Source organism: Mustelus asterias, chromosome 23, assembly GCF_964213995.1.
Source record: "Mustelus asterias chromosome 23, sMusAst1.hap1.1, whole genome shotgun sequence".
Taxonomy (NCBI): Eukaryota; Metazoa; Chordata; class Chondrichthyes; order Carcharhiniformes; family Triakidae; genus Mustelus; species Mustelus asterias.
This window is the reverse complement of record NC_135823.1, coordinates 48,058,146-48,082,140: the sequence shown is the minus strand read 5'-3', so window position 1 is coordinate 48,082,140 and position 23,995 is coordinate 48,058,146. Positions and strand designations below refer to the sequence as shown.

The following is a 23,995-nucleotide window of genomic DNA, read 5'->3' as shown; positions in this document are numbered from 1 at the left end:
ACTGAGCCACTCACTGTCTAAATTTATACATGAATGGACAGCTACGGGGCAGCCGAGCAAGTGATCTGCAGTTTCAATAGAGGCGACATGTGGAGGAGGCAAGGGTAAAGACTGCAGAAGGACTCCAAGCCCACCAGTGAAAGAGGCAGTTACACAACTTTACTGGAGAGAGAGAGAGAGAAAATGGGTAACTTGCCACCCCTCATTACCCTTACCTAGCGTGGTAAAAAAATGAAAGCTGCGCAACAAAACTCAGGCTAGCAAGTGAGAAAAAATAAAATTTATTCTGAAATTACACCAACTGCGTTAATCACAACAAGAAATATTTCCCTGAATCAAAGCAGATTGGACCTCGATGTGGCGCAGGCTTAATCTGCTGCGAGAAGTGTTGGTGCTGGTAGATTTTCTGTCCAATTTTCCCAGCTCTGGCAACTGTACCCCCTCCCTCAGGAGACAGTCACTAGTTCAGCACAGAAAGTGGAGGAAATCTGAGACTTCTGGACTGTACAACTCAGCTGCCACAACTTGATAAATTCACTTTGGCCAGAAAGACAGTCACATGGATAAAACTGAACGAATCATTAACGATCGGCAGAAGAAAAAGGCCTCAAACGAGTCTCACCCTTACAGCATTTGTTAACTTACAGATAGTCACTGTTGCAGTGGACTAAATATATTATATATGTTGTGTGGTGTTCATCAACACAAACTAGGAAGTCACAGGTTCACTCTGTGTTATATCAGATATGCTACGATTTACCGCAGTCTCTCTGGTTTGGGCATGTTTCCCCACTTCTTGTTACTCAATTCCTGTCTGAAGTGCACATGTGGTCATCGGGCTCAGGAACAGCAATGACACACTTCCATGTTGAGCAGCATGAAAGAGAGAAAGATACACACCCTAGCGAGAATCGGCAACTTCATCAAAGACAAAGATGGGGTATACCTAGGTCTCCAGAGAGACTATGATTACAGATGACTGCATCTCTAGGTCAGTGCATGGACGTATTAGATGTGAGACTTCGAGACCATGATCCACTTTTCCATTGACACCTTAACACTGCACTGAACCCCCCTGAGTTAACTACAGAATCCCTACAGTGCAGAAGGAGGCCATTCAGCCTATTGAGTCTGCACCAACCACAATCCCACCCAGGCCCTATCCCTTTAACTCCACATATTTACCCTGCTAATCCCCTGACACTAGGGTCAATTTAGCATGACCAATCAACCTAACTTGCACATCTTTGGAGTGTGGGAGGAAACTGGAGGAAACCCATGCAGACATGGGGAGAACATGCAAACTCCACACAGACAGTGACCCGAGGCCAGAATTGAACCCGGGTCCCTGGCGCCGTAAGGCAGTAATGCTAACCACTGTACCACCCAACTACTACCAAACATGGAGGATAAAACATTATGGGTTCAGACTTCTCTCATCCATGTCAGCCTCAAAGGAAATCACTTTATTCGTATCTCCTCCTCCCATCCCCTAGCTCCTGAATCTTGCACAGTCCCTGCAATTGCTGGTGACGGTGTCCTGTCCAAGGCCAAACTCGGATGGCATCACACATCCCAGTTCATGATTACAAGGAAGTGTCCTTTGCAGATTACAGGAATATCAATGTATGAGCCTCGGCCTGTGCTCTCCAATTATTCTGTGGAGAGACCAAGTTTCTTCTTGAAGTTTTCCAGTAACAGCAAGCTCTGCAAGGCTGACTTGCGACAACCTTCATCTGAATCATTCTCTGCAACATCTGGCGAGAGAGTAACATCTTACGGTTAGACTGCTGTACACACTGGGAACTGGAGCACTCAGGGTACAGCTCACACCTCACATCCCAGGGGCAGGTTGGACCTTCTGCAATAGCCTGTAGCCAGAATTGGGGGTATGACCCACAGGGAGAATCCCAGCTACCGGAGCAGCACCTAAGCCCAAAGCCCATTGCATTGGGGATCAATAAGGCAGCACTTAGCATGTTAGGCTTTCTATACTTCTCACCAGATCCCTTCAGATCCCCTTTGATGAAGGGGAGCCAGGATTCTCTACTTTGTAATCGGCCTACGTACTTGCAGAGATATATTTAGATTATCCCCAACTCGGGAGTTGGGGGGTCAAAATTCCCATTCCCCAGAGCAACACTGTCTAGTGAATTACACAGCAATTCTATTAGGGCAGTTCAACTTTCGGACATTGAGAAAACCCCGCCGATACACATCCAGCGGATGTGGCCTGGAGCTGAGCCCATGTCCCTGAACAGGAAGGTCAGTGTCGAATTTGCTGCATTACGCGGAACCGTGTTGAGGACTCACCTGCAAGCCAGGATCTCATTTCCAGGAGTTCATCCGGAACTTCAGTCAGGAGGACGTGGCTAGGAACACTCAGCAATACCGAGGAGACAGCAAATAATGTGCCCTGTCGCACATACCTGAGAGAGTAACAAAAGAGGCCTGAGAATGGGCTACATACTCTCCCCAATACAGGCAACTAAACAGACAGCTCACAGCACAAACCATCAAGGCAATGCTACAATGACCCAACTAACCTAGCCCACAGCAAAAGCTGAACTTCCCCCATTCTACTTGAGGGTGTTCAAAGCAGCCTGCAGCTGGTGACATATAGACTGGAACTGGAGACGCCCCTGGAGATGAGCCAGACACCATCAACGACACAAAACTACTGTCCCCCCTCCCCACATCCCGTCACATCCCATCCCCTCACTGTTCCCCGAATTTTTACTGGGATCAAGCACCATTGATCCCAAAATCACAAGGTTCCACCAGCGAGTGATGTCAGCCAAATGGCTGTCCTGATCTGATAACATTCGAATGGAGGAGTGTTTGCCCTGAGCAGCACTGGGACTGCGGTGCCACCCATCACGTTGCTTGCACTCCTCGCCATTGCTCACACATGAACAGTTGAGAAGTGAGGTGAAGAAAATCAGCGCAACCGAATAGTGGTTGCAGCAGCAAAGCATCGACTGTCAAAACACATTAACAGGGGAAAAAGGGTCAACACCAAGGTTATTGGCACTCGAGCAGTTACTTACGTGTCTGTGTGATACCGAACAGCCCAGGTGAAATCCAGTAGAGCCTTCCCCATGTGGATAGCGATCTAGGGGAGGGTAAACTTACAGGTTACTCACGTAGCTGATGCTACACCACTCACATTAGTAAAGGTCTCACACTAAGCACCAGTGCTTCGGTTTGCATGGCCTGAAGAGTACCCCATGAATCCTGCGTCAGGATCAGTCCAGAAGTGTGCTCCACACTCACTCCTTGTCTCATACCACCCACCAGCATTCCCAGGTTCATCAACTCACCGGGGCATTCACAGAAAAGTACATCAGAATCGCCAGTGTGTGAATTAGACGTCCCATCATCAGAGGCTGTGCAGCCAGGAAGTCAAACGGTGTCTGTGGCCTGTGGGGGAATAAAGCAGTGGTCAGTGTGGTCTGGGAGGGGGAATTAAGCAGTGGTCAGTGTGGTCTGGGAGGGGGAATTAAGCAGTGGTCAGTGTGGTCTGGGAGGGGGAATTAAGCAGTGGTCAGTGTGGTCTGGCAGGAATATTATATATTTAAGTAGTTGCATGATTGCTTTAAGACCTGGTCGCATGATTTGACGGTGATGTCACTGGGGGTTTCCAGAGGCTCCTAGTTTTAATTTATACTGTGTGCAGGCAACATCCCTTTCAATAAAACTGTTGTTTGTTATTTTGAATCAACAGAAGGTCTGAGACTTTCAGGGTCACAAAAAATGGGGACTGGTGCGAAACTGCCGGTCTTCACTGCAGGAAATAACCTTGGCCAGCTCTGACTAAGGGTCATCTAGACTTGAAACGTTGGCTCTATCCTCTCTCCACAGTTGCTGTCAGACCTGCTGAGATTTTCCGGCAGGGATCTGAATCTGTTATTGTTTCAGATTCCAGCATCCCCAGCATTTTGCCTTTAACCTTGGCCTGTAATAGGTCTATGCAATCCTTGGGTTGACAAGGAGCTGAGCCTGAGTCTAACCGAGGGACCTGGGGCTGCTGTGGTGACTGTAGAGAAAGCTCTGCTCAGTTTCACTGGCTGTCTCTCCCTCCTCCTCCTCCACTTCGAGCCAGGATTTCTCTCAATCTCTGACTTGCTAGCATTAATTACCCTGAGATGTTGCGCGTTTCAGGCACTTGTGGAATTCAACTTGTTGTTGTGGGGAATTGAATCGAATTTCCCGAGTGGGAGAGGGAACCGTCGTTTCCCCATAATATGATTGATGAGTTTGGGGATTGTGATCAGTGAGATAATCAATGAAAAAATGATGAACATAAATTCTTGTAAAGATTGTCACAAACATGTCATTATGATATTACAGATTTTAAAGACAGCTTCTTCCCTGCTGCCATCAGACTTCCGAATAGCCCTATCACATATTAAGCAGATATTTCTCTTCAACCTATCGGTAACTGCAACACTATAATCTGCAACCTATCCTTCCTGTCCTTCTCCCCTATGTACTCTATGAACAGTATGTTTTGTCTGTAACAGCTTGCAAGAAACAACACTTTTCACTATATCCCAATACATGTGACAATAATAAATCAAATCAATTCAATCTCTAAAGCTGGCTACGAAGATTTAAAAAAAAACCCCTTCCAGGAATGTCCATTGAATCTTCTAAAAGGTATGAAAACCTCTTTTACCTCTGTAGGAACAGCAGGGTTCTTCAAAGGACCTCAAAACAATTAACTTTTTGGTGAAACAATGACTCACTGAAAATTAATATAGCAATAACTTTAAACTCTTTAAAGTCTGGAGGAGAACTGCCATTTTGTGTGCAGAACCCCCAGGAAGAACTCTTGAGACATGATCGGCGGGGTCTGCTCTTTGCAACTGGAGTCATAGAGGAAGTTATTAAGAATTCAACTGCTGTTGTAGTGAAGGAATCCTGGCAATTCCACAAGTTCCATAATCGAGGAACAAAAAATCTTCTGTTTCGCAAAACCTGCTTGACCTGCTGAGTCCACCTGAAAAAGGCAAACTTAGTTGACTGCAGGAGCCATCACAGCTGCTGAATTTCAACTACTTCATTTTGAAAAGAAGGAATTGGAGCACAAGCCTGCAGCAATATCTCACCGAGACTGATTTGAAATCTCATCTTTAAATAAAGTTTTTTCCCTTTATCTACTTTTAATTTTTGTAAGAAGTCTCACAACACCAGGTTAAAGTCCAACAGGTTTATTTGGAATCATGAGCTTTCGGAGCGCCGCTCGTCCTCAGGTGAGGGAGAGTTTAATTTTTGTATCTTTATTTTATTTAATAACTTTTATCACTTTTGCTTAATTAACTTTCAGTAGTAGTTTTGTAATAAACTCAAATTAAAAGTGGGCTACATACGTACACACAAGTTCTTAACTCAGGAACCACTTTGAGGAAACACTAACCACTTTGAGGAAACACTTTTTACGTGGTCGTGACAAGATTCACAAACAGATATTACCTGTCGTAATTCCTGATTAGAGGGAAAAAGAAATGTCCAGCGACTGGGCTCAGCCTGTTGGGAACAGCCTTGGGTTCTGGTCTCGAAGCTCCCTGACAAAAAGAACAATCAAGTCATTAGTAAATATAGCAGAGAGCCATTCACACTGTCCTATGAACAGAAGACAGACTGACAGAGAGACAAGTGAGAGAGCAAGATGCAGCATAGCGAGCGAGACGGAGGGTGAATAAGAGGGAGGGAGGGGAGGGACGGCGCGAGAGAGAGAAAGAGAGGGGGGACAGCGGGAGGGGGAGAGAGAGAGTCCTACAAGAGATTAAAAAGACAGAAAGAGGTGAATTGAGACGAAGTTGGGGAAGAGAGCAACAGAGGCAAGGAAGGGAGGTATGGAAGAGATAATCAATGAGATGGAGCCAGAGAGAGAGAGAGAAAGAAAGAGAAGAGAGAAAAAAAGAAAGGAGAAGAGAGAGAGAAAGAAAGAAAGGAGAAGAGAGAGAGAAAGAAAGAAAGGAGAAGAGAGAGAGAGAGAGAGAAAGAAGGAAAGAGAGAGAAAGAGAGAGAGAGAAAGAGAGAGAGAGAAAGAGAGAGAGAGAAAGAGAGAGAGAGAAAGAGAGAGAGAGAAAGAGAGAGAGAGAAAGAGAGAGAGAGAAAGAGAGAGAGAGAAAGAGAGAGAGAAAGAGAGAGAGAAAGAGAGAGAGAAAGAAAGAGAGAAAGAAAGAGAGAAAGAAAGAGAGAAAGAAAGAGAGAAAGAAAGAAAGAGAGAGAGAGAAAGAAAGAGAGAAAGAAAGAAAGAGAGAGAGAGAAAGAAAGAGGGAGAAGGGCAGAGGGGCAGTCAACAATTTTATTTTGGCTTGAACTAACCACTGCCTGACCTCGCTCTGTGAACCCTTTACTGTTTCTGATTTCAGAAGCCCTATCCCAAGCTTGTCACATCTCATACAGCAGCAAGCTCATCAACCTCTCTCAACAGGCCCTCAGCTAAATGCACCCAGCCAGATAATCAGCGGACACTGCTCCTCACTCACCTCCCACTCTGACGCTGCCCCGCCTTGCACCCTCCCCGCATGCCCAGTCCTGCCCGGCTCCAGTCAGCCCAACCCAACCCCCCCCCCCCCCCCCCCCCCCCCCCCCCCCGGCCCCCCAGCCAGGCTCTGCTCTTACTTTGCTGAAGCGACGGGTCTTGTTTTCGATCCTTTCCTCAATGATTTTCTTCCACTGGTGACTGGGGGTGTGCGGATCAGAAGATTCTTCCCTCAGGAGCTGAATGGAAGGGGTCTCCTTGGCTGCTCTCTGGCTGCTGTCAGGCTGGGATAATTCCTGTGCAGCCAGTGCTAGGACCTGGGCAAACATAAAGCACAGAGTTGGTGGAACCAGGAGGAAGTTGCTGACAAGGTAGGAAATTACTTTGGAACAGTAAGTGGTGAAGGAAGGTGGTGAGCAACTCACATCCAGGATGTCCAGACGCTGAGTCAGACTGTAATTCACAGCGTAGAACTCGCAGGTGAGATACTCAGTGACCTGCAATACAGATAAAGAGGATGAAGCTGTCACTCCATACTGGGGGTAGAGTGCAGTCTAACTCTGCACACTCAGTTAGTGTTGGAGTCTGGCTGCGAGTGAGCAGGAGGCTGACAGGAAAGATGCTGGATGCAGAACGAGAGGAAACAGAGGGGATTGGCGCTGAGAGAGCACGGCAGGCCCGAGGCCCAGAGGGACTGCTGGACTCTGAAGCCTGTGGAGGGGGTTTGCACGATAATGTCGAGGGCCGGAGTGGCTGGGAGGCAGTTAGGGAGAAGGGAGGTCTGGGAGGATGGAGCAGTCGGTGAATCGTTCAAGGGGCAGTCGGCAGGGCAGTGGGAGCAGGATGGTGGGGGGGATGAGAGGTTGGGGGGCCAGGGCAATCGGGGGGCAGGGTGGTCAGGATGGGAAATTTGTGGGGATGGAGAGATAGGTCAGGATGGTGGGAGGACAGGGCAATGGGTCAGGATGGTGGGAGGGACAGGGCAATGGCTCAGGATGGTGGGAGGGACAGGGCAATGGGTCAGGATGGTGGGAGGGACAGGGCAATGGGTCAGGATGGTGGGAGGGACAGGGCAATGGGTCAGGATGGTGGGAGGGACAGGGCAATGGGTCAGGATGGAGGTGGGAATGGGGCAGTCGGGGGGACCGGGCAGGCTGGAAGTCAGGACAGTGGAGGGCAGGCAATGTTTTAGTTCAAGTAGGTTCTGTGGAGAGGCGAACGGTGGGCGAGTGATGATATTACACATTCATTAACTGTTCAGGGTTATAGCTACCCCAGAATGAATAGATCATTCTGCTTCTTCAGCAGCTTCCTCTGTACTTACGGGAATGATATCAGTTACAGTGATTGCCACCAGCCCTCGCTGACGCAGTCCTATAAACCCAGAGATGTTAAACTTGTCCTCAAGGTGGAGAAGTACCTGTGCAAACTGCACACTGACCTGTGGAATAAAATAACAAGCTACTTCAGCACCCCACTCAGAAACCCACACAAATTACTCCCCCATCAGTTAAACCAGCGATCACGCACAGAATATCCCATGACTATATGAAGAAACAAGTGATATATGTTGACTAGGATACTGGATCACCCTTCAAATAGTGCTGGTTAACTCCCACATCAACCATCAATAAAGGCAAATAGGACCACAGCTTAATTCACCCTCCGACAGTGCTGCCCCTCCCCCAGTGCTGCCCCTCCCCCAGTGCGGCCCCTCCCCCAGTGCGGCCCCTCCCCCAGGGTGGCCCCTCCCCCAGGGCGGCCCCTCCCCCAGGGCGGCCCCTCCCCCAGGGCGGCCCCTCCCACAGGGCGGCCCCTCCCACAGGGCGGCCCCTCCCACAGGGCGGCCCCTCCCACAGGGCGGCCCCTCCCACAGGGCGGCCCCTCCCACAGGGCGGCCCCTCCCACAGGGCGGCCCCTCCCACAGGGCGGCCCCTCCCACAGGGCGGCCCCTCCCACAGGGCGGCCCCTCCCACAGGGCGGCCCCTCCCACAGGGCGGCCCCTCCCACAGGGCGGCCCCTCCCACAGGGCGGCCCCCCCCACAGGGCGGCCCCTCCCACAGGGCGGCCCCTCCCACAGGGCGGCCCCTCCCACAGGGCGGCCCCTCCCACAGGGCTGCCCCTCCCACAGGGCTGCCCCTCCCACAGGGCTGCCCCTCCCACAGGGCTGCCCCTCCCACAGGGCTGCCCCTCCCACAGGGCTGCCCCTCCCTCAAGTACTGCACCTCCCTCAAGTACTGCACCTCCGACAGTGTGGCACTCCCTCAGTACTGTTCCTCCCAACAGTGCGATGGTCCCTTCATACTTGTGCTCTGACAGTGTAGCGCTCCGTCAGTACTGACCCTGGAAAAGTGCAGTGGTCCTGTTTTGTGTTCAAGTCTCCAGAGTGAAGCTCAACCACAACCTTCTAAATTAAGCTGTACATCAGTGAAAAGTACAATTCCTGCACATCACAACCAGAATCCTTCATTGACAATGCTGATAGCAAACCCTTGTCATCATCCCCATTCTCTCTCTCCCTCCCTCCCTCTCCAACTCACCTCTCTGCTTGCAGTTGGATTTTTTCTAATCAAGCTTTCCACAACATTCAAAGTGAGTTCAATTCGCTCTGGGTCTGCAGATGTTATCAGGACTGTAAAACAATCAGAAATCCAGAGATCAGTACGTAGGCAAAGTGAGGAAGGCTAACTACGACAGTATTAGGCAGGAGGTAGGGAATGTAGACTGGGGGCGGCTGTTTGAGAGTAAATCCACATCCAATAGGAACCTTTTAAAAGTCAGTTGTTAACAATTCAGGACAAGTATGTCACTGTAAAAATGAAGGATAAAGATGTCAAGATTCGGGAACCCTGAATGACAAGAGAGATTGTGAAATTAGTGACAAAGAATGACATAAATTTCAGGAAATTGAAAACGGATAAGGCTCTTGAAGAATACAAAGATAGCAGGAAAGAGCTTAAACCGGGATTTAGAAGGGCAAAAAGGGGCCATGAAATGTCCTTGGCAGGCAGGATTAAGGAGAATCCCAAGGCTTTTTATGCATATATAAGGAGGAAAAGGGTAGCTAAGGAAAGGGTAGGTCCACTCAAGGACAGTGGAGGGAATGTGTGTGTGGAGCCAGATGAGGTAGGTGAGGTCCTTAACGAGTACTTTGCATCAGTATTCACAAAGGAGGATGTGGTGGATGGTGTGTATAAAAAGGAGGATGTTGACATTCTAGGACATGTTGAGATAAAAAGGGGGGAGGTATTGGAGGTTTTGAAAAACATTAAGGTGGACAAGTCCCCAGGACCAGACAGGATCTATCCCAGAATACAGAGAGGTGAGGGAAGGAATTGCTGAGGCCTTGGCCAAAAATCTTTGTATCCTCTTTAGCCACGGGCAAGGTATCAGAGGATTGGAGAGTAACTAACATTGTTCCTCTGTTTAAGAAGGACAGAAGAGACAATCCGGGAAATTACAGGCCTGTGAGCCTGACATCAGTGGTGGGGAAATTATTAGAGAAGATTCTTAGGCACAGGATGTACTCACATCTGGAAGAGAATAGGCTTATTAGCAATAGGCAGCATGGTTTTGTGAAGGGGAGATCGTGTCTCACAAACTTGATTTGAGTTCTTTGAGGAAGTGACAAGAAAAATTAACCAGGGCAGGACAGTGGATATCGTATACATGAACTTTAGTCAAGCCTTCGATAAGGTTTCTCATGGCAGGCTGATACAGAAGGTGAAGTCATATGGGACATGAGGTGAACTGGTAAGATGGATGCAAAACTGACTTGGGCATAGAAAGCAGAGGGTAGCAGTGGAAGGGTACTTTGCTAACTGGAGGTTTGTAACAAGAGGTGTTCCACAAGGATCCGTGCTGGGGCCTCTGTTGTTTGCAAGATACATAAACGATTTGGAGGAAAATGTAGGTGGTCTGATTAGTAAATTTGCAGGTGATACAAAAACTGGGGGCGTAACAGATAGCGAGGAGGATTGTCAGAGGATACAGCAGGATATAAATCGGCTGGAGACCTGGGCCAAAAGATGGCACATGGAATTTAACCCGGACAAATGTGAGGTGATGCAATCTGGAAGGTCTACTACAGAAGGAAAGTGTACAGTAAATGGTAGAGCCTTTAGAAATATTAGCATACAGAGGAATCTAGGTGTGCAGATCCACAGATCCCTGAAGGTAGCAACTCAGGTGGACAAGGTGGTCAAGAAGGTGTATAGTATGCTGGCCTTCATCAGTCAGGATGTTGAGTATAGGAATTGGAAAATCATGTTGCAGCTGTATAAAACTTTGGTTAGGTCACATTTGGAGTATTGTGTACAGTTCTGGTCACCACACTATCAGAAGGATACTGATGCATTGGAAAAGGTGCAGAAGAGATTTACCAGGATGTTGCCTGGTTTGGAGGATATGGACTATGAAGAAAGCTGAACAAACTTGGATTGTTTTCATTGGAGTGTTGGAGGATGAGGGGGGACCTGACAGAGGTTTGCAAGATTATGACAGGTTTGGTTAGACTGGATAGTCAGAGTCTTTTCCCTAGGGTCGAAGGGTCAATTACTCTCACACTGACCAGTCACTCAGGGGCCCCCCCACACACAGACCAGTCACTCAATGCCGCTCCCCCACACATTGACCGGTCACTCAGTGTCTCCCCACCCCCCCCCACAACACACTGACTGGTCACACAGTTTCCCCCCCACCCCACCCACTAACAGGTCATCTCAGAACCCCCCCCACCACACTGACCGGTCACTCAGCCCCCCTCCCCCCCCACACTGACCGGTCATTGTGTACCCCCCACCCCTCACACTGACCGGTCGCTCAGCGCCCCGCCCCCCCCCCCCCCCCCATACACTGACTGCTCACTCAGTGCACTCCCCCACACACACTGACTGGCCATTCAGCACCTCCCTCCCCCCCCCCCCACCACACTGAGTGGCCACTGCACACCCCACCCCCCCCTCCACACACTGACCAGTCACTCAGTGCCCTCTCCCCCAGAGTGACCGGTCACTCACCTCGCCCCCACACAATACAACACACAAAGACCAGGCACCAGGTTACCTTCCAGACAGTCACTGACGTAGACTGGGGCTTTACTCCTCTGCAGTTCAGTGTCCATTGACAGGTCATAGGGAATCAGTTCATCATCACTGTGAATAAAAAGACATGGTGTGAGGGCTGGAGAAAAAGGGGCAGCAGATATGAGTACAAGAGGAGTAAGAGAACAAGAGAGTGGATGAAATTGAGAGCAAATGAGCCAGAAAGCACAAAGTGGAGAGAGAGAGAGAGAGCATTGGGGAGTGAGCTATGAAGAGTAAGATAATGAGTTAGAGAGCACAGGGGTCGCGGGGGTGAGTTAGATAGAGAATACGGGGCAATAAGCGAGAGAGAGAGAGACCCATTCACCATAAGGACAGTACTGGATTCATTCAACACTTTACTCCTCCTGGGACATAGCCTGAGGCTCTGCTATAGGAGGCCAGAGTGCCAGAGGCCAGAATTGACCCCATCTTCTACATGTGCCTATTTCTTATTCTAATGGCCAAACCTGGAGAGCGGTGAAAACTAGATTTACCGACCTGTCGAGTTCGGACTCTGACTCTGTGTCCCGGATTCTCTGTTCTGGCTGTTTACTCTTCACTGGTTTCTGTCTGCTCTCCGCCAACTTCTGTTTGCTCTCCATCGGTGAGCCTCCATCGCTAGAAATGGATGAAAATTCATGAAAGTCCTGACAGCCTTGATTGTGGCCAGTGAATTGAGTTCTTGCTTGTGAGGAGGATCAGGTGGAGATGGAGTGATGTGGCTTCAGGATTGGGGAGGGAACCATGCAAATTCTCACCAGAGGGTTCAAATATTGCCAATGAAAATAAGGGAGCGTGGAGCAACAAGCAAAATCCAGTATGGCTTTTTGTTTACATCGGTTTCCCTCTCATTCAACATTTCGTACTCAGCGTGTTGAGTGGCCACTAGTCGCACAGACATGGAGGCTGGAGTTTTACCGCTCCGCCCGCGACGGGAACCTGATGGGGTGACGGGTTGGAGCATGGGAAGGCCCATTGACCTCGGGGAGGATTTTACGGTTCCGGGATGCTCGGGGCTGTAAAGTCCCACCCCCCATTTCAGACAATAGCAACTCAAACAACCGGGGCGACACGGTGGCGCGGTGGGTTAGCACCACTGCCTCACAGCACCAGGGACCCGGGTTCGATTCCTGGCTTGGATCACTGTCTACGTGGAGTTTGCACGTTCTTCCCGTGTCTGCAATGGATTTCCTCCGGGTCCTCCAGTTTCCTCCCACACTCCAAAGATGTGCGGGTTAGGTGGATTGGCCATTCTAAATTGCCCTTTAGTGTCAGGGGGACTAGCTTGGGTAAATGCATGGGGTTATGGGGAGTTGGACCTGGGTGGGATTGTGGTCGGTGCAGACTCGATGGGCCGAATGGCCTCCTTCTGCACTGTAGGATTTTATGATCCTATAACCTCTTAATACGCAGACAGGTTCCTCAGCACTCTGATGCAAGGTTACGCAGCTGAAAGTTTTCTCTGGAGATGCTGTATATGATATGCTGTGTATTCCAGTATTTGGGTTTGTAGTTTACAGGGGGAGTCCATTTCGAATGTTGAATGTTCATGTACCTGTGCTGCTGGGGAGGAGCCTCCCAGCTGGACAGCGGCCTCGGGGTGGACAGTGACTGGAGTTCCCTCAATTCATCGTCTTCCACATACTGAAGGACCACAGAATAAAAGCATCACATCAATAACTGTACCACTTTAGTTAGAAACAAGGATAGTGTGAGGATCAGAGAATCAAATCAACATTCGTGCTGGAGTTGAGTGACTCAGAGGTTGAGCAATAAGATCAGCAGCCAATGCATGCACCTGCGATTGAAGAACCACTCCAAATCTGTGAACTTCCGATTAAGAAGACTTTATTTATAGAGGGAGACTGCCATGGAGCCTTTCTCAATGATACAAGCTTTGGAGAACACCTTTATAGTCTTATCTTGCTGTTTTTCATTGTAATGTTTCCCATTAATTTCTTACCATACTATTCCCATATTCCCATTATCTCACCCCTTAGCCTTGGGTATGGCCTTGAGTTCCCCCTTATCTCCTTCTTGTCTTGTTCAGAAATGAATTCTTGTGAAAGCTGTTATTGTTACAGCTGCTGGACTAGCCATCTCTGGAAGCGTCCTTGGCCAGGTCTCCCATCATGTCAATAGTATTGGCTAAATTTCCCATCATGCCTAGAAAGAGCGTTCCCTATATTTGTCTATCCCGAAGCTATTAACGCGTGTTTTAATATCAATTTTAAGTATGTGTACATTTCAGTAATCCCACTTCATACCTAATGAGCTGTCCACTCTCTAGCCAATTAGAGTTAAATAACCTATAACAAACCAGGATCAATTCTTAGTGCACAGAGCTCACTGATCCCATTCTAGTCTCAATGACGCAGGGAAAGGTTGCACTAGCCGTATGGGGTGTGTCTGTCAGCCGCTGGGTCAGATGGTCACAAGTTCAAGTCCCTCTCCAGGATTAGTGTTCGTAATCCAGGCAGACATTTCGCTGCTGCACTGTAAGGGGTGCTGGCTCTCTGATGAGATGTTAGGTGAGGCAGATAGGTAAAATGTAAAAGACTGGTTTCAAATCTGTTGTGTTGCAACATTATGGGGATAGTGAGTTAAAATGCCCCATCCCTGCAGAATTACAGGATCTCCACACACTGGGCCTGTGCTCCGCACTCTCAGCTCCGTCAGACCTACCTGGAACTTGAGCCTGTGATCCCCAGAATTCAACCTCGCGCTAAGGCATTCTGCAACAACCATCCCTAGTTGGCGAACACGGGATATGTTACTGTCCAGGTGACACTCCATCCCAGCCATCATCCCAGACAGCAGCTCTGCAAACACAAGGCACCAGAGAACACTCATGACTACATCTATCAACTCCATCACGTTAGCCCTCTCCCTCCTGTCAACTCCACCACATCACAACTCCCACAATCCAAGCACCATCTTAAAGCCGCCCCTTCATTTAACAGTCTGATGAGCCAATGGTGTCACTGACCATCTTGATCTCCCACTTTCATCACAAAACTCGTCGTCCCAACTCAGTCCTACCTCAGCCTCACAAACACAATAACCTGTTTAGTGTGTACACACTAACACTAACCTGCTTTGTGTTCCTGTATCTGCGGGTCAGTGAGTTGTGCAAGGCTGATGACGATGGCCTTGCTAATGTAAAGCTGCTGTTCTATGGAGGTGTGTCTCAGAGCACTGCTGTTACCCCAGGTCTCCAGTAGCTTCTTCAGCACCTGGCAAAGACACACAAACTTAGAATCTGTTATAGCTTAGAGTGGTCCCACAAGCAGGTTTCCACTCTCACTCTTCATCCTGATCCGTCAGGAGGGAGCGAGCAGAAAGCCCTAGGGTGGCTCCAGCAGTTAGCTTGTTGTGTAGTTCCAATGCTTTATTAACATGTCAGGGGTCACTATTCCAGCTCCAGAATGTTCAAACACACCCCCCCGACCCTCGAATTGCTGCCGTGAACACCAAGACACACACCCCCCTCCCCCCGCCCCCCAACCGTGAGAGAGCATTGCCAACCCGCCTCCTTGAGAGTCTCCATCTTTCTTGAGACATCGTGAACCCACCAATCGCTCAGAGATGCTGTGACGCCCCCTTGTACCCACTCACCTCAACCAATAAGCAGCCCCGAGATTTCTCACCGGCCAGATACCCCAGCAAGCTTTGTAGCACAGAGTTCTGCACCAATCAGAAAGACATTATCAGACAGGCGGAAATAATAATCAGGAACATTTCACCCCCAACAACCACCCCTCCCCTGCCCTTACCCCAACCATCCCCAGTGCCTCCAACATGGCTCCCTCCCCAACAGCCTCCACTTCCCTCAACATCCTAATGCAATATGTCATGGTGTGGGTGTATGAAGTTTAAATCCCTGCTCCCAAAGTTGGCTAATCTGTTACCTTGACCAGGTCCCCTCCTCCCACACACCTTGTTCTAATCTTCCCTCACTCCCGTGTCTGCACACACCTTGTGTTGATACTGCAAGATCAGGAATTTGTGTGTTAGGACAAACTCAGCCTTCTTGTTCTTCAGCACGATGCTGCCCAATAACCTCGACAACACCTCAGGCCTGTCAGAGAAAGGGCAAAGTTTCAAACAAGTTATTCACGTGCAACCCCTTTAAGCAGTGATTAGTGGCTAATGTCATGGCATCATTTACTTGCAACTAAGGAGGAAGGCAGGACTTTGGTTCAACATCTCATCCAAAAATCAACACTTCCAACAATGCAGCACGCCCTCAATACTGACCCTCTGACAGTGTGTGGTGGCCTGCTTAATTTCTGAACATCCAACAGTGCGGTGCCCCCTCAATATTGACCCTCTGACATTGCGGTGCTCCCTCAATACAGGCCCTCCAACAGTGCAGTGCTCCCTCAATACTGACCCTATTAAGGTGCTTCCTTAATACTGACCCTCTGACAATGTGGCATTCTTCAATACTGACCCTCCAACCGTGTGGTGCTCTCTTAACAGTGATCCTCTATGAGGCGCTTCCTCAACACTGACCCTTCAATAGTGTGATGCTCCTCAACAGACACTCTGACAGTAGAGCGCTCCCTCAATACTGACCCTCGGCAGTCCAGCGCTCCCTCAATACTGGCCCTCCAAAAGTGTGGTGCTCCCTGAATACTGCCCCACTGACAGTCTAGTGCTCCTTCAGTGTTGCCCCTCACCAATGCTTGGCTCCACAAGTATTGCCCCACTAACAGTGCCGCACTCTCTCAGTACTGTGGTGAGAATTTCAGGCAGTTTTGTTCCCAGTTGTCTGATTTGGGGCTTGAACCCATAACCTCTGACCCAATGACAAGGGCACTGCCACTGAGCCATGGCTGACAGCTGGTTCTAAGCAAACTGCTTGCAGCTTGGGTGTGTTCAGGCTGAGAAAGCCAGTCCAGCTGCTGTCTGCACTCAATGCTCTGAAGTCCACACTTACCCTGCTGCGAACCGAACCAGACCAGAAACCACGTTCTCCATCCAACGTTCCGGCACATTCTCCACTAATCGCCAACTGATTCGTTGCCAAATGCCATCCGATTGGGTAAGAACAGTGAGCCTCGGCACCAATACTTGCAAAACTGCATCTGAGGAAACATGAGCCAATCAGAGCCAGATAACAACAGTGCAGAACAAACTGGATGGGCCAAAGTGGTCTGTGTTAATTTGTGGTAGAGTTTTGTAATCACACACTTTTGATACAGATAGCACTGGGGCTGTTGCAATTACCCTTACTGAACACTTCAAATGTTCTTTTCTCCATCTGGTGGGAAAGGCGGTCAAGAAAGAATGTGGAATATCTTCTTTTATTGGGAGAGGTATTGAATACAGAGGCAGGGATGTAATGATGGAACTGTATAAAGCACTGGTTAGGCCAAAGCTGGAGTTCTGTGTACAGTTCTGGTCACCGCATTACAGGAAGGACATAATTGCTTTGGAGAGAGTACAGAGAAGATTTACAAGAATGTCGATAGGGCTTGAAAATTGCAGCTATGAGGGGAGATTGGATCGGCTGGAGTTGTTTTCCTTAGAACAAAGGAGGCCTAACTGAGGTGTACAAAATTATGAGCGGTATATACAGGGTGGACAGCAAAGTCGTGTTTCCCCTAGCTGAGAGGTCAAATACCAGCGGGCATCGATCTAAGGTGATTGGTAGAAGGATTAGAGGGGGGCATGAGAAAAACCTTCACTCAGAGCGTGGCAGGCGTCTGGAATTCACTGCCTAAGATGGTGCCGGAGGCTGAACCGCTCAACTCATTTTAAAGGTACCTGGATCTGCATCTGAAGTGTTGAAACATGCAAGTCAGGTGTTGGAAAATGGGAATAAAATGAGTGGCTAATTTCTTTTTTTCTATTTTTTAATCGAGTGCAGACACAATTGGCTGAACGGCCTCTTTCTGCACTATAACTTTTTATGGTTCTATATAGGAAAACATCTTTAAGTGACAGAAACCCGGATTTCCATTACTGCGTGTGTGAAAATAACCTTCCCGATTTCATTCTTCAGCAGCCTGCAATAATTTTAAGAATATGCCTCGCTATTCTGGACTCCCACTCCACAGGAAAGTTTCTCTCTTTCTGCCCCATTGAACCCCTTTGTCTTTTTATAGAACTGAATAAAGATCAGCCTCTAAATATTCTATACTCCGGGGTCTAATTATCAACTAACTTCAACTTGTATTCTTTTCTTTGGAAACTTTTCTCCCAGTCCCTGGCCCTTTAACCTGTTTAACTCAAATAACCACATGAACTAAAACCAAAAGAGAAAATGCTCTTTTTGTCAGCTCTTTTCTCTCCTTACAGATGCTGCCAGACCTGCTGAGATTTTCCAGCATTTTCCCTTTTGGTTTCAGATTCCAGCGTCTGCAGTAATTTGCTTTTAACCACATGAACTAAATTTAATTCTTTCATTATTTTAAAGACCTCAATCAAATCTTAGAGCAGACTCTTTCCAAGAAGCATAGGACCAACTGTCTTAATCCATTGCGAGACTGGAGAGTGGTTAAATTAGGGATTGATCTAATATTCAACCCACTGAGCTTCTTAAAAAAGCTGCTACTTGAAAGCTCTCACTGACACTGTGCTCTGAGAATATTGTAAGAAGTCTCACAACACCAGGTTAAAGTCCAACAGGTTTATTTGGTAGCAAATACCATAAGCTTTCGGAGCAACGCTCCAGGGTGCAAATATTGCCAGGGGCAACTGTCCAGAGTAGGTTCGCATCGCCACCTCTAGTCTCAGTTACTCTCTCAAAGGCTGTGACTGTTTCTGGGCTACAGTGTCCACGGCAGACTTTAATCTTCCAGCACTGAGCCCTTTTATAAATAGCGCTCTTTGACTGTGAAAGGCATCACAGCTAGGAGCAATCCTATCTTCACTGGATAGTCATCCACTTTTTAACCAGGGGATACAAGCAACCAGTCACAAACAAGCAGGAACACAGGAGCAGGTGTAGGCCATTCAGCCCCTCGAGTCTGCTCCGCCACGTAAACCTTGGCTGACTCAGGGGTTATATTGCGACAGATTATGCTGAGAGGTTGAACCCTGTCCCCTGACTGGTGTGACACTCACTTACCAGTGTGGCCCTGTATGCAGACCTTCCCCAGCAGCTGAGACACGAAGGAGAGAGAACAGTCCATCCCACCTGTGACAGAATGCAATAAAGTCAATAACTTAATTATTTAGCCCCTCACCACTCATAATACACCAAAACCAACGGGCTTTGAAATTGCACCAAACTCTTCCAACTCCCAGTGTCCTCAGTGCACCCTCTCTAAGCTGAGAACCTTCTCTCCGACTACACTTGGGAAGGTAGAGAGAGCAGAATTTATTAGTACATGCTGCATGCAGTCTTAAACCCCATCCTATCTGGTATGCTTTAACAAGCTCAGAAGGGCTTGGTGGCCCAGACTCTCGCCTCTTGAGTCAAATGGTTTTGGATTCAAGTCCCTTTCCAGAGACCTGAGCACAAAATCCAGACCAATATTCCCAATGCAGTACTGGAGGAGCACTGCACTTCAGAGATGCTACCTTTTGGCTGAGGCATTAAATGGAGGGGCCCACCTGCCGTCTCAGGTGAATGCAGAAGAAAAGCAGGGGAGTTTCTCACACACACACACACGCACTCTCACACACACACACTCTCACACATACATATCACACACACACCACACACACACCCCCCACACACACACCCCACACACACACCCCACACACACACCCCACACACACACCCCACACACACACCCCACACACACACCCCACACACACACCCCACACACACACCCCACACACACACCCCACACACACACCCCACACACACACCCCACACACACACCCCACACACACACCCCACACACACACCCCACACACAACACACACACAACACACACACAACACACACTCACCAGTCAACATCACCAGAGAGACAGATTAATGGTTTGTAGGATTAAAAATGAATAACAGCGACAGTATCAAGTCAGGGTGGTGTGAGACTGGGAGGGGAACATGCAGGTGGTGGCCTTCCCATGAATTTCCTACCCTTGAACTTGGAGGTGGTGGAGGTCAAGGGTTTGAAAGATGCACCTTGGCAAATTGCCACAGTACAGCTTATACAAGGTACACCCTGTGCATTGGGAGTGGATGTTTAAGGCGGTGGATGGGGTGTCAGTGAAGCTATAGAAAGACCTCTTCTAGTTGTGAAAAATGGTTTATGTTCCATTACATCACACCTTGGCTATTCTCACCTTTCAGTCGCTCACAGGTTCTCTCCAACACAGAGAGCATCTCTTGCCCCAACAGTGGGTAGTAGTTCTTGGGGTAGAACATCTCGCGGCTGTTCTTCTCCAGTTTGTTTGCCATGTGATCTGGCAATGCAGAGATTTTGTTCAGCAATGTCTCTCGCAGACTGGCCATGTGTGGTGAAGAGTGTTCAAGACAAACCTCCCAGATCAGCTGAGCCATCCGACCCTTCCGCAGGAACTGCTCCAGAATCTGCACACATCGCTCCTGTCGTGCACTTGGGCTGTGACACAAGACCATATTGCAGCAGAATCAAAACATGGATCTGATCCCAGTCCCCATCCCACACCACACAGCCCACCCAACAAAGGGCAGCCTGGCAGAAATTTCCAGAGTGCCCCCTGGGAGCATGTAAATATTTAGGAGGGGCTCCATGTATGTGTTTAGGTATGTGTGTGTTCAAGAAGTCCCTGAGAGTATGTCAATATTCATTAACACGTCCTAATAATGCTGTGCAGACACTGGCCACATTTGTGTGCAGTGATATGTGCTTTATTCACAATAAGAGGATTTATCACAGCCACCATTGCCAGTGACACTACTGCACAAAATAAATCTTTCACCACAGAGTGCCCACCATGTTGATGAGGTTACCTGGCAGCAGTGATGGTGTCCAGCAGCACCAGGTACGCTTGATGGGGTGGGCCATTCAGAAAGAAGTCATCCAATAATTCTTTTTCCTGGTCAACAGGCAACAAAAGCAGCCAATCAGCACTGAGATTATTGGCCAGGGCCTGCAGGAAGTGGAAGTAGTGCGTGTTTACAAACTCTTTGCTCTTTGATGAAAGTTCAGCAGATTCCAGTCCCCCTAGGTACTCTTTCATATTCTGTAAACAGCGTGTGATTTCTGCACTGTTTCTGGAGGAAGACAGGGTAATGACTGTTTGTTTGACAAGGCAACGGACTTCAAGAATTTCGGGGTCCATAGCTGTGAGGATCCTGGGAAAAGCAGATACACACACAGAGAAAAAAGTTACAAATTTAGACAAATTCCTCGAATACTGCCCCCAATTCCCAGAATTCTGCAGTTTACATTTATAAACAAAATTTAAAGTCACCAAAATAGATCTCTAAAAGTAGCAGTAGCATAGTGTATGTTACTAGACTAGTATTGAGGCCTAGACTAATTCCCATGGCAGCTGCAGAGTTAAATTCAGTTAACTAAATAAATTTGGAAGAAAAAAGCTACTCATAGTAACAGTGACAATGAAACTACCAGATTGTTGTAAGTGATGGAATGGAAATCTTTTTACACGCTTTGGCATACATGACTCTAAACTACCCTATGAAATAACCTGGCAAGTAACTCAAATATATTCCAGAAGACAGCTCGAGAGCAATTTGGGCTGGGCAATAGATCCTGCCCTTGCCAGCCACACACTCACAGCTCATGAATAAAAAACAATCAAGCTTGAGATCTGAATCCCAGTTCGTGCTTGGTTTGCCAATGACAGTCAGGGTGGGTTTAGCTGACAGAGGGAGTGGGGGATAATCCCAAGTCTTCCTCTCCTATTTGCTCCAGTATCTGTATATAGTCACTGGATGAAGATCATTCCAGACTGTAGGACTCTCACTGTCCTGGATCACAAAGTCCAGAGAAATATCAGAGGTGAGTGAGCAGGAAAGCCTCGAGAAGACAAACAAGTGAATTATAACTGTGGTGCATTAACAACATGAGACAGAGAAATACCTCAGCACCTCTCACACAGCCCAGGCCTGTCAACCCAACTACTGCTGAAATAGATTTACCTAAAACCTCCCAAAGATTCACCACATCTGAGCAGCCAGATTTACCCACACCGTCGCTCTGGGTCTCGAACCCACGTCTCAAGCTGGAACTGAAGACATTTTGTCCACTTCATTTATTGCTGAGGAAGAGACCCGATTTGTACCGAATCTGCCGGCTAAAATCTCATAACCTCTTTCACCGTTGGCTCCAATTGCGCGTTCCCAGCGCCATCTTGGGGTAGGTGACCGGAAGCGCAGCACCGGCGCCGCCTCAATCCCGGATACAGAGAGACTTTGGCATCAGCGTCATCATGGTAAAGGAGAGCAGGAATTGACGTAACCGCGCCGGCTTGGGGGCAGGATGCCGGAAGCGCAACTGCGGTGCCATCTTGGTACAGGGGACTGGACGTACAGGACCAGCGCCATCTTGGTGCAGGGGGTCAGAAGTGCAGGGCAAAAGCGAAAGAGAGTGGGTGCTGAAATCTGAAATAAAACAGCAAAATCTGGCGGTATCTGTGGGACAGAGAAATTGAGTTAACGTTTCTAGTCGAATATGACTGTTCATTGGACTCGAATAAGGGAAAGTCTAAATATATCACACCCACCTATTTCTATTCTGCTGGTTACATCCTAAAAAACTCCGACAAATTTGTCAAACATGGTTTTCCTTTTATAATCCATGTTGACACTGCCCAATCCTACCATTGTTTTTAAGTGTCCTATTATCACATCCTTTATTATAGGTCCTAGCATTTTCCCTACCAACAATGCCAGGCTAACAGGTCTGCAGTTCCCTGTTACTCTCTCCCTCCTGTCTTGAATAGTGGGGTTACATTTGCCACATTCCAATTGGCAGGAACCATTCCAGAGTTTACAGAATTTTGAAAGATGATCACCAACGCATTCACTATCACTACAGCCACCTCATTCAACGGAATGTTCAGATTCAGGCTTATCGATTTTTAAGTACATTCAGAGAAGTGTCATAGAATCCCTACAGTGCAGAAGGAGGCCATCAAGCCTGCACTGACCACAATCCCACCCAGACCCTATCCCCATAACCCCACATATCTACCCTGCTAGTCCCCCTGACACTAAGGGGCAATTTTCCATGGCCAATCAACTTAACCCGCACATCTTTGGAGTGTGGGAGGAAACTAGAGCTCCAGGAGGAAACCCACACAGACACAGAGAGAACATGCAAACTCCACAGTCACCCAAGGCCAGAATTGAACCCAGGTCCCTGGTGCTGTAAAGCAGCAGTGCTAACCACTGTGCCACAATGCCACCCCAAATTAATTAATCTAATACTTTTTTCATTAATATTAATATCTTAAAGTTCCTCATTTACACCAATTCCTTGATTCTCCATTATTTCTGGGATTTTTTAAATGTTTCCCTCTGTAAGACAGATACGAAGTTTAGTTTCTCTGCCATTTCTTTATTCCCCTTTATAAATTCTCCTGACTCTGCTTACAATGGACCCACATTTGTTTTTGCTAATATTTTCCTTTTTACATACCTATAGAAGCTTTTAATGTCCGTTTTCATGTTTCTCGCCAGCTTAGTCTCATGTTCTATTTTCCCTTTCTTCATCTTTTCCATGGTCCTCCTTTGCAGAATTCTAAAATGCTCTCAGATTCTCAGGCTAACCATTTATTTTGGCAACTTTATCAGCCTCTTCCTCTGACCTAATACAATCATTGATATATTTTGTTAGCCATTCGGTCCCTCAAGCTTTAGATAAAATAATGGCTAATTTTCTACTTTAGCTGCTCTTTCCCATCTGTTCCCCACATCCCTTGATTCTCTGAGGGACAGAAAAATGGATTCCAGCCCTGAATGTACTCACAAATAGAGCATCCATAATCCTGTGGGATAATTTTTTAAATTTACCATCCTCTCGGTAAAGAAAGTTTTCCTCATCTGAGTCGAAAATAATCAACACCTTATCATGAAACTCCAGTGCCCTGGGCGCTTCTGGATCCAATGCCTTGCCATGCCCTGTACATCTTTAAAAAGGAGGTAGACAAAAGGCAGGTAACTACAGGCCGGTTAGCTTAACATCCGTAGTTGGGAAAATGCTGGAATCTATCATTAAGGAAGAAATAGCAGGACACCTGGAAAAGAATGGTTCAATCAAGCAGACGCAGCATGGATTCATGTTTGACTAATTTACTGGAACTCTTTGAGGATATAACGAGTGCGGTTGACAGAGGGGAACTGGTGGATGTGGTATATTTAGATTCCCAGAAGGCATTCGATAAGGTGCCTCACAAAAGGTTGCTGTAGAAGATAAAGGTACACAGAGTTGGGGGTAAAGTGTTAACGTGGATTGAGGATTGGCTATCTAACAGAAAGCAGAGAGTCGGGATAAATG

General features: G+C 47.9%; 1 protein-coding gene across 3 annotated transcripts; it reads right to left on the bottom strand.

Moving 5' to 3' along the window:
- Nucleotides 1-265: 265 nt before the first annotated feature.
- On the bottom strand, nucleotides 266-21,871 carry telo2 (TEL2, telomere maintenance 2, homolog (S. cerevisiae)). 3 transcript variants are annotated; one of them, XM_078240473.1, is made up of 21 exons: nucleotides 21,637-21,871; nucleotides 20,482-20,826; nucleotides 19,833-20,110; nucleotides 18,662-18,730; nucleotides 16,526-16,673; nucleotides 15,559-15,661; nucleotides 15,199-15,267; nucleotides 14,675-14,816; nucleotides 14,266-14,402; nucleotides 13,136-13,224; nucleotides 12,079-12,198; nucleotides 11,561-11,649; nucleotides 9,037-9,128; nucleotides 7,821-7,937; nucleotides 6,922-6,993; nucleotides 6,637-6,813; nucleotides 5,479-5,570; nucleotides 3,324-3,423; nucleotides 3,051-3,115; nucleotides 2,314-2,429; nucleotides 266-1,757 (listed from the first exon to the last, which is right to left on the bottom strand). In XM_078240473.1, exons 2-21 carry the CDS (start codon nucleotides 20,811-20,813, stop codon nucleotides 1,654-1,656), a joined length of 2,511 nt encoding a protein of 836 aa, XP_078096599.1. In that variant the 5' UTR covers nucleotides 20,814-20,826; nucleotides 21,637-21,871; the 3' UTR covers nucleotides 266-1,653. The 3 variants fall into 3 exon arrangements, with proteins under 3 accessions (XP_078096599.1, XP_078096598.1, XP_078096600.1); XM_078240472.1 differs by having other exon boundaries at nucleotides 21,682-21,853; XM_078240474.1 differs by lacking the exon at nucleotides 21,637-21,871 and adding an exon at nucleotides 21,578-21,612.
- Nucleotides 21,872-23,995: the final 2,124 nt, after the last annotated feature.

Coding starts and splice junctions, on each gene's coding strand:
- telo2 (XM_078240472.1), bottom strand. CDS start 21,749: ATGAAGTGGACAAAATGTCTTCAGTTCCAGCTTGAGACGTGGGTTCGA. Junction 13,225..14,265: donor ATCACAGGCTCAAGTTCCAG/GTAGGTCTGACG, acceptor GTGGTCCTTCAG/TATGTGGAAGACGATGAATT. Junction 3,116..3,323: donor ACTTTTCTGTGAATGCCCCG/GTGAGTTGATGA, acceptor ACCCTCCCCTAG/ATCGCTATCCACATGGGGAA.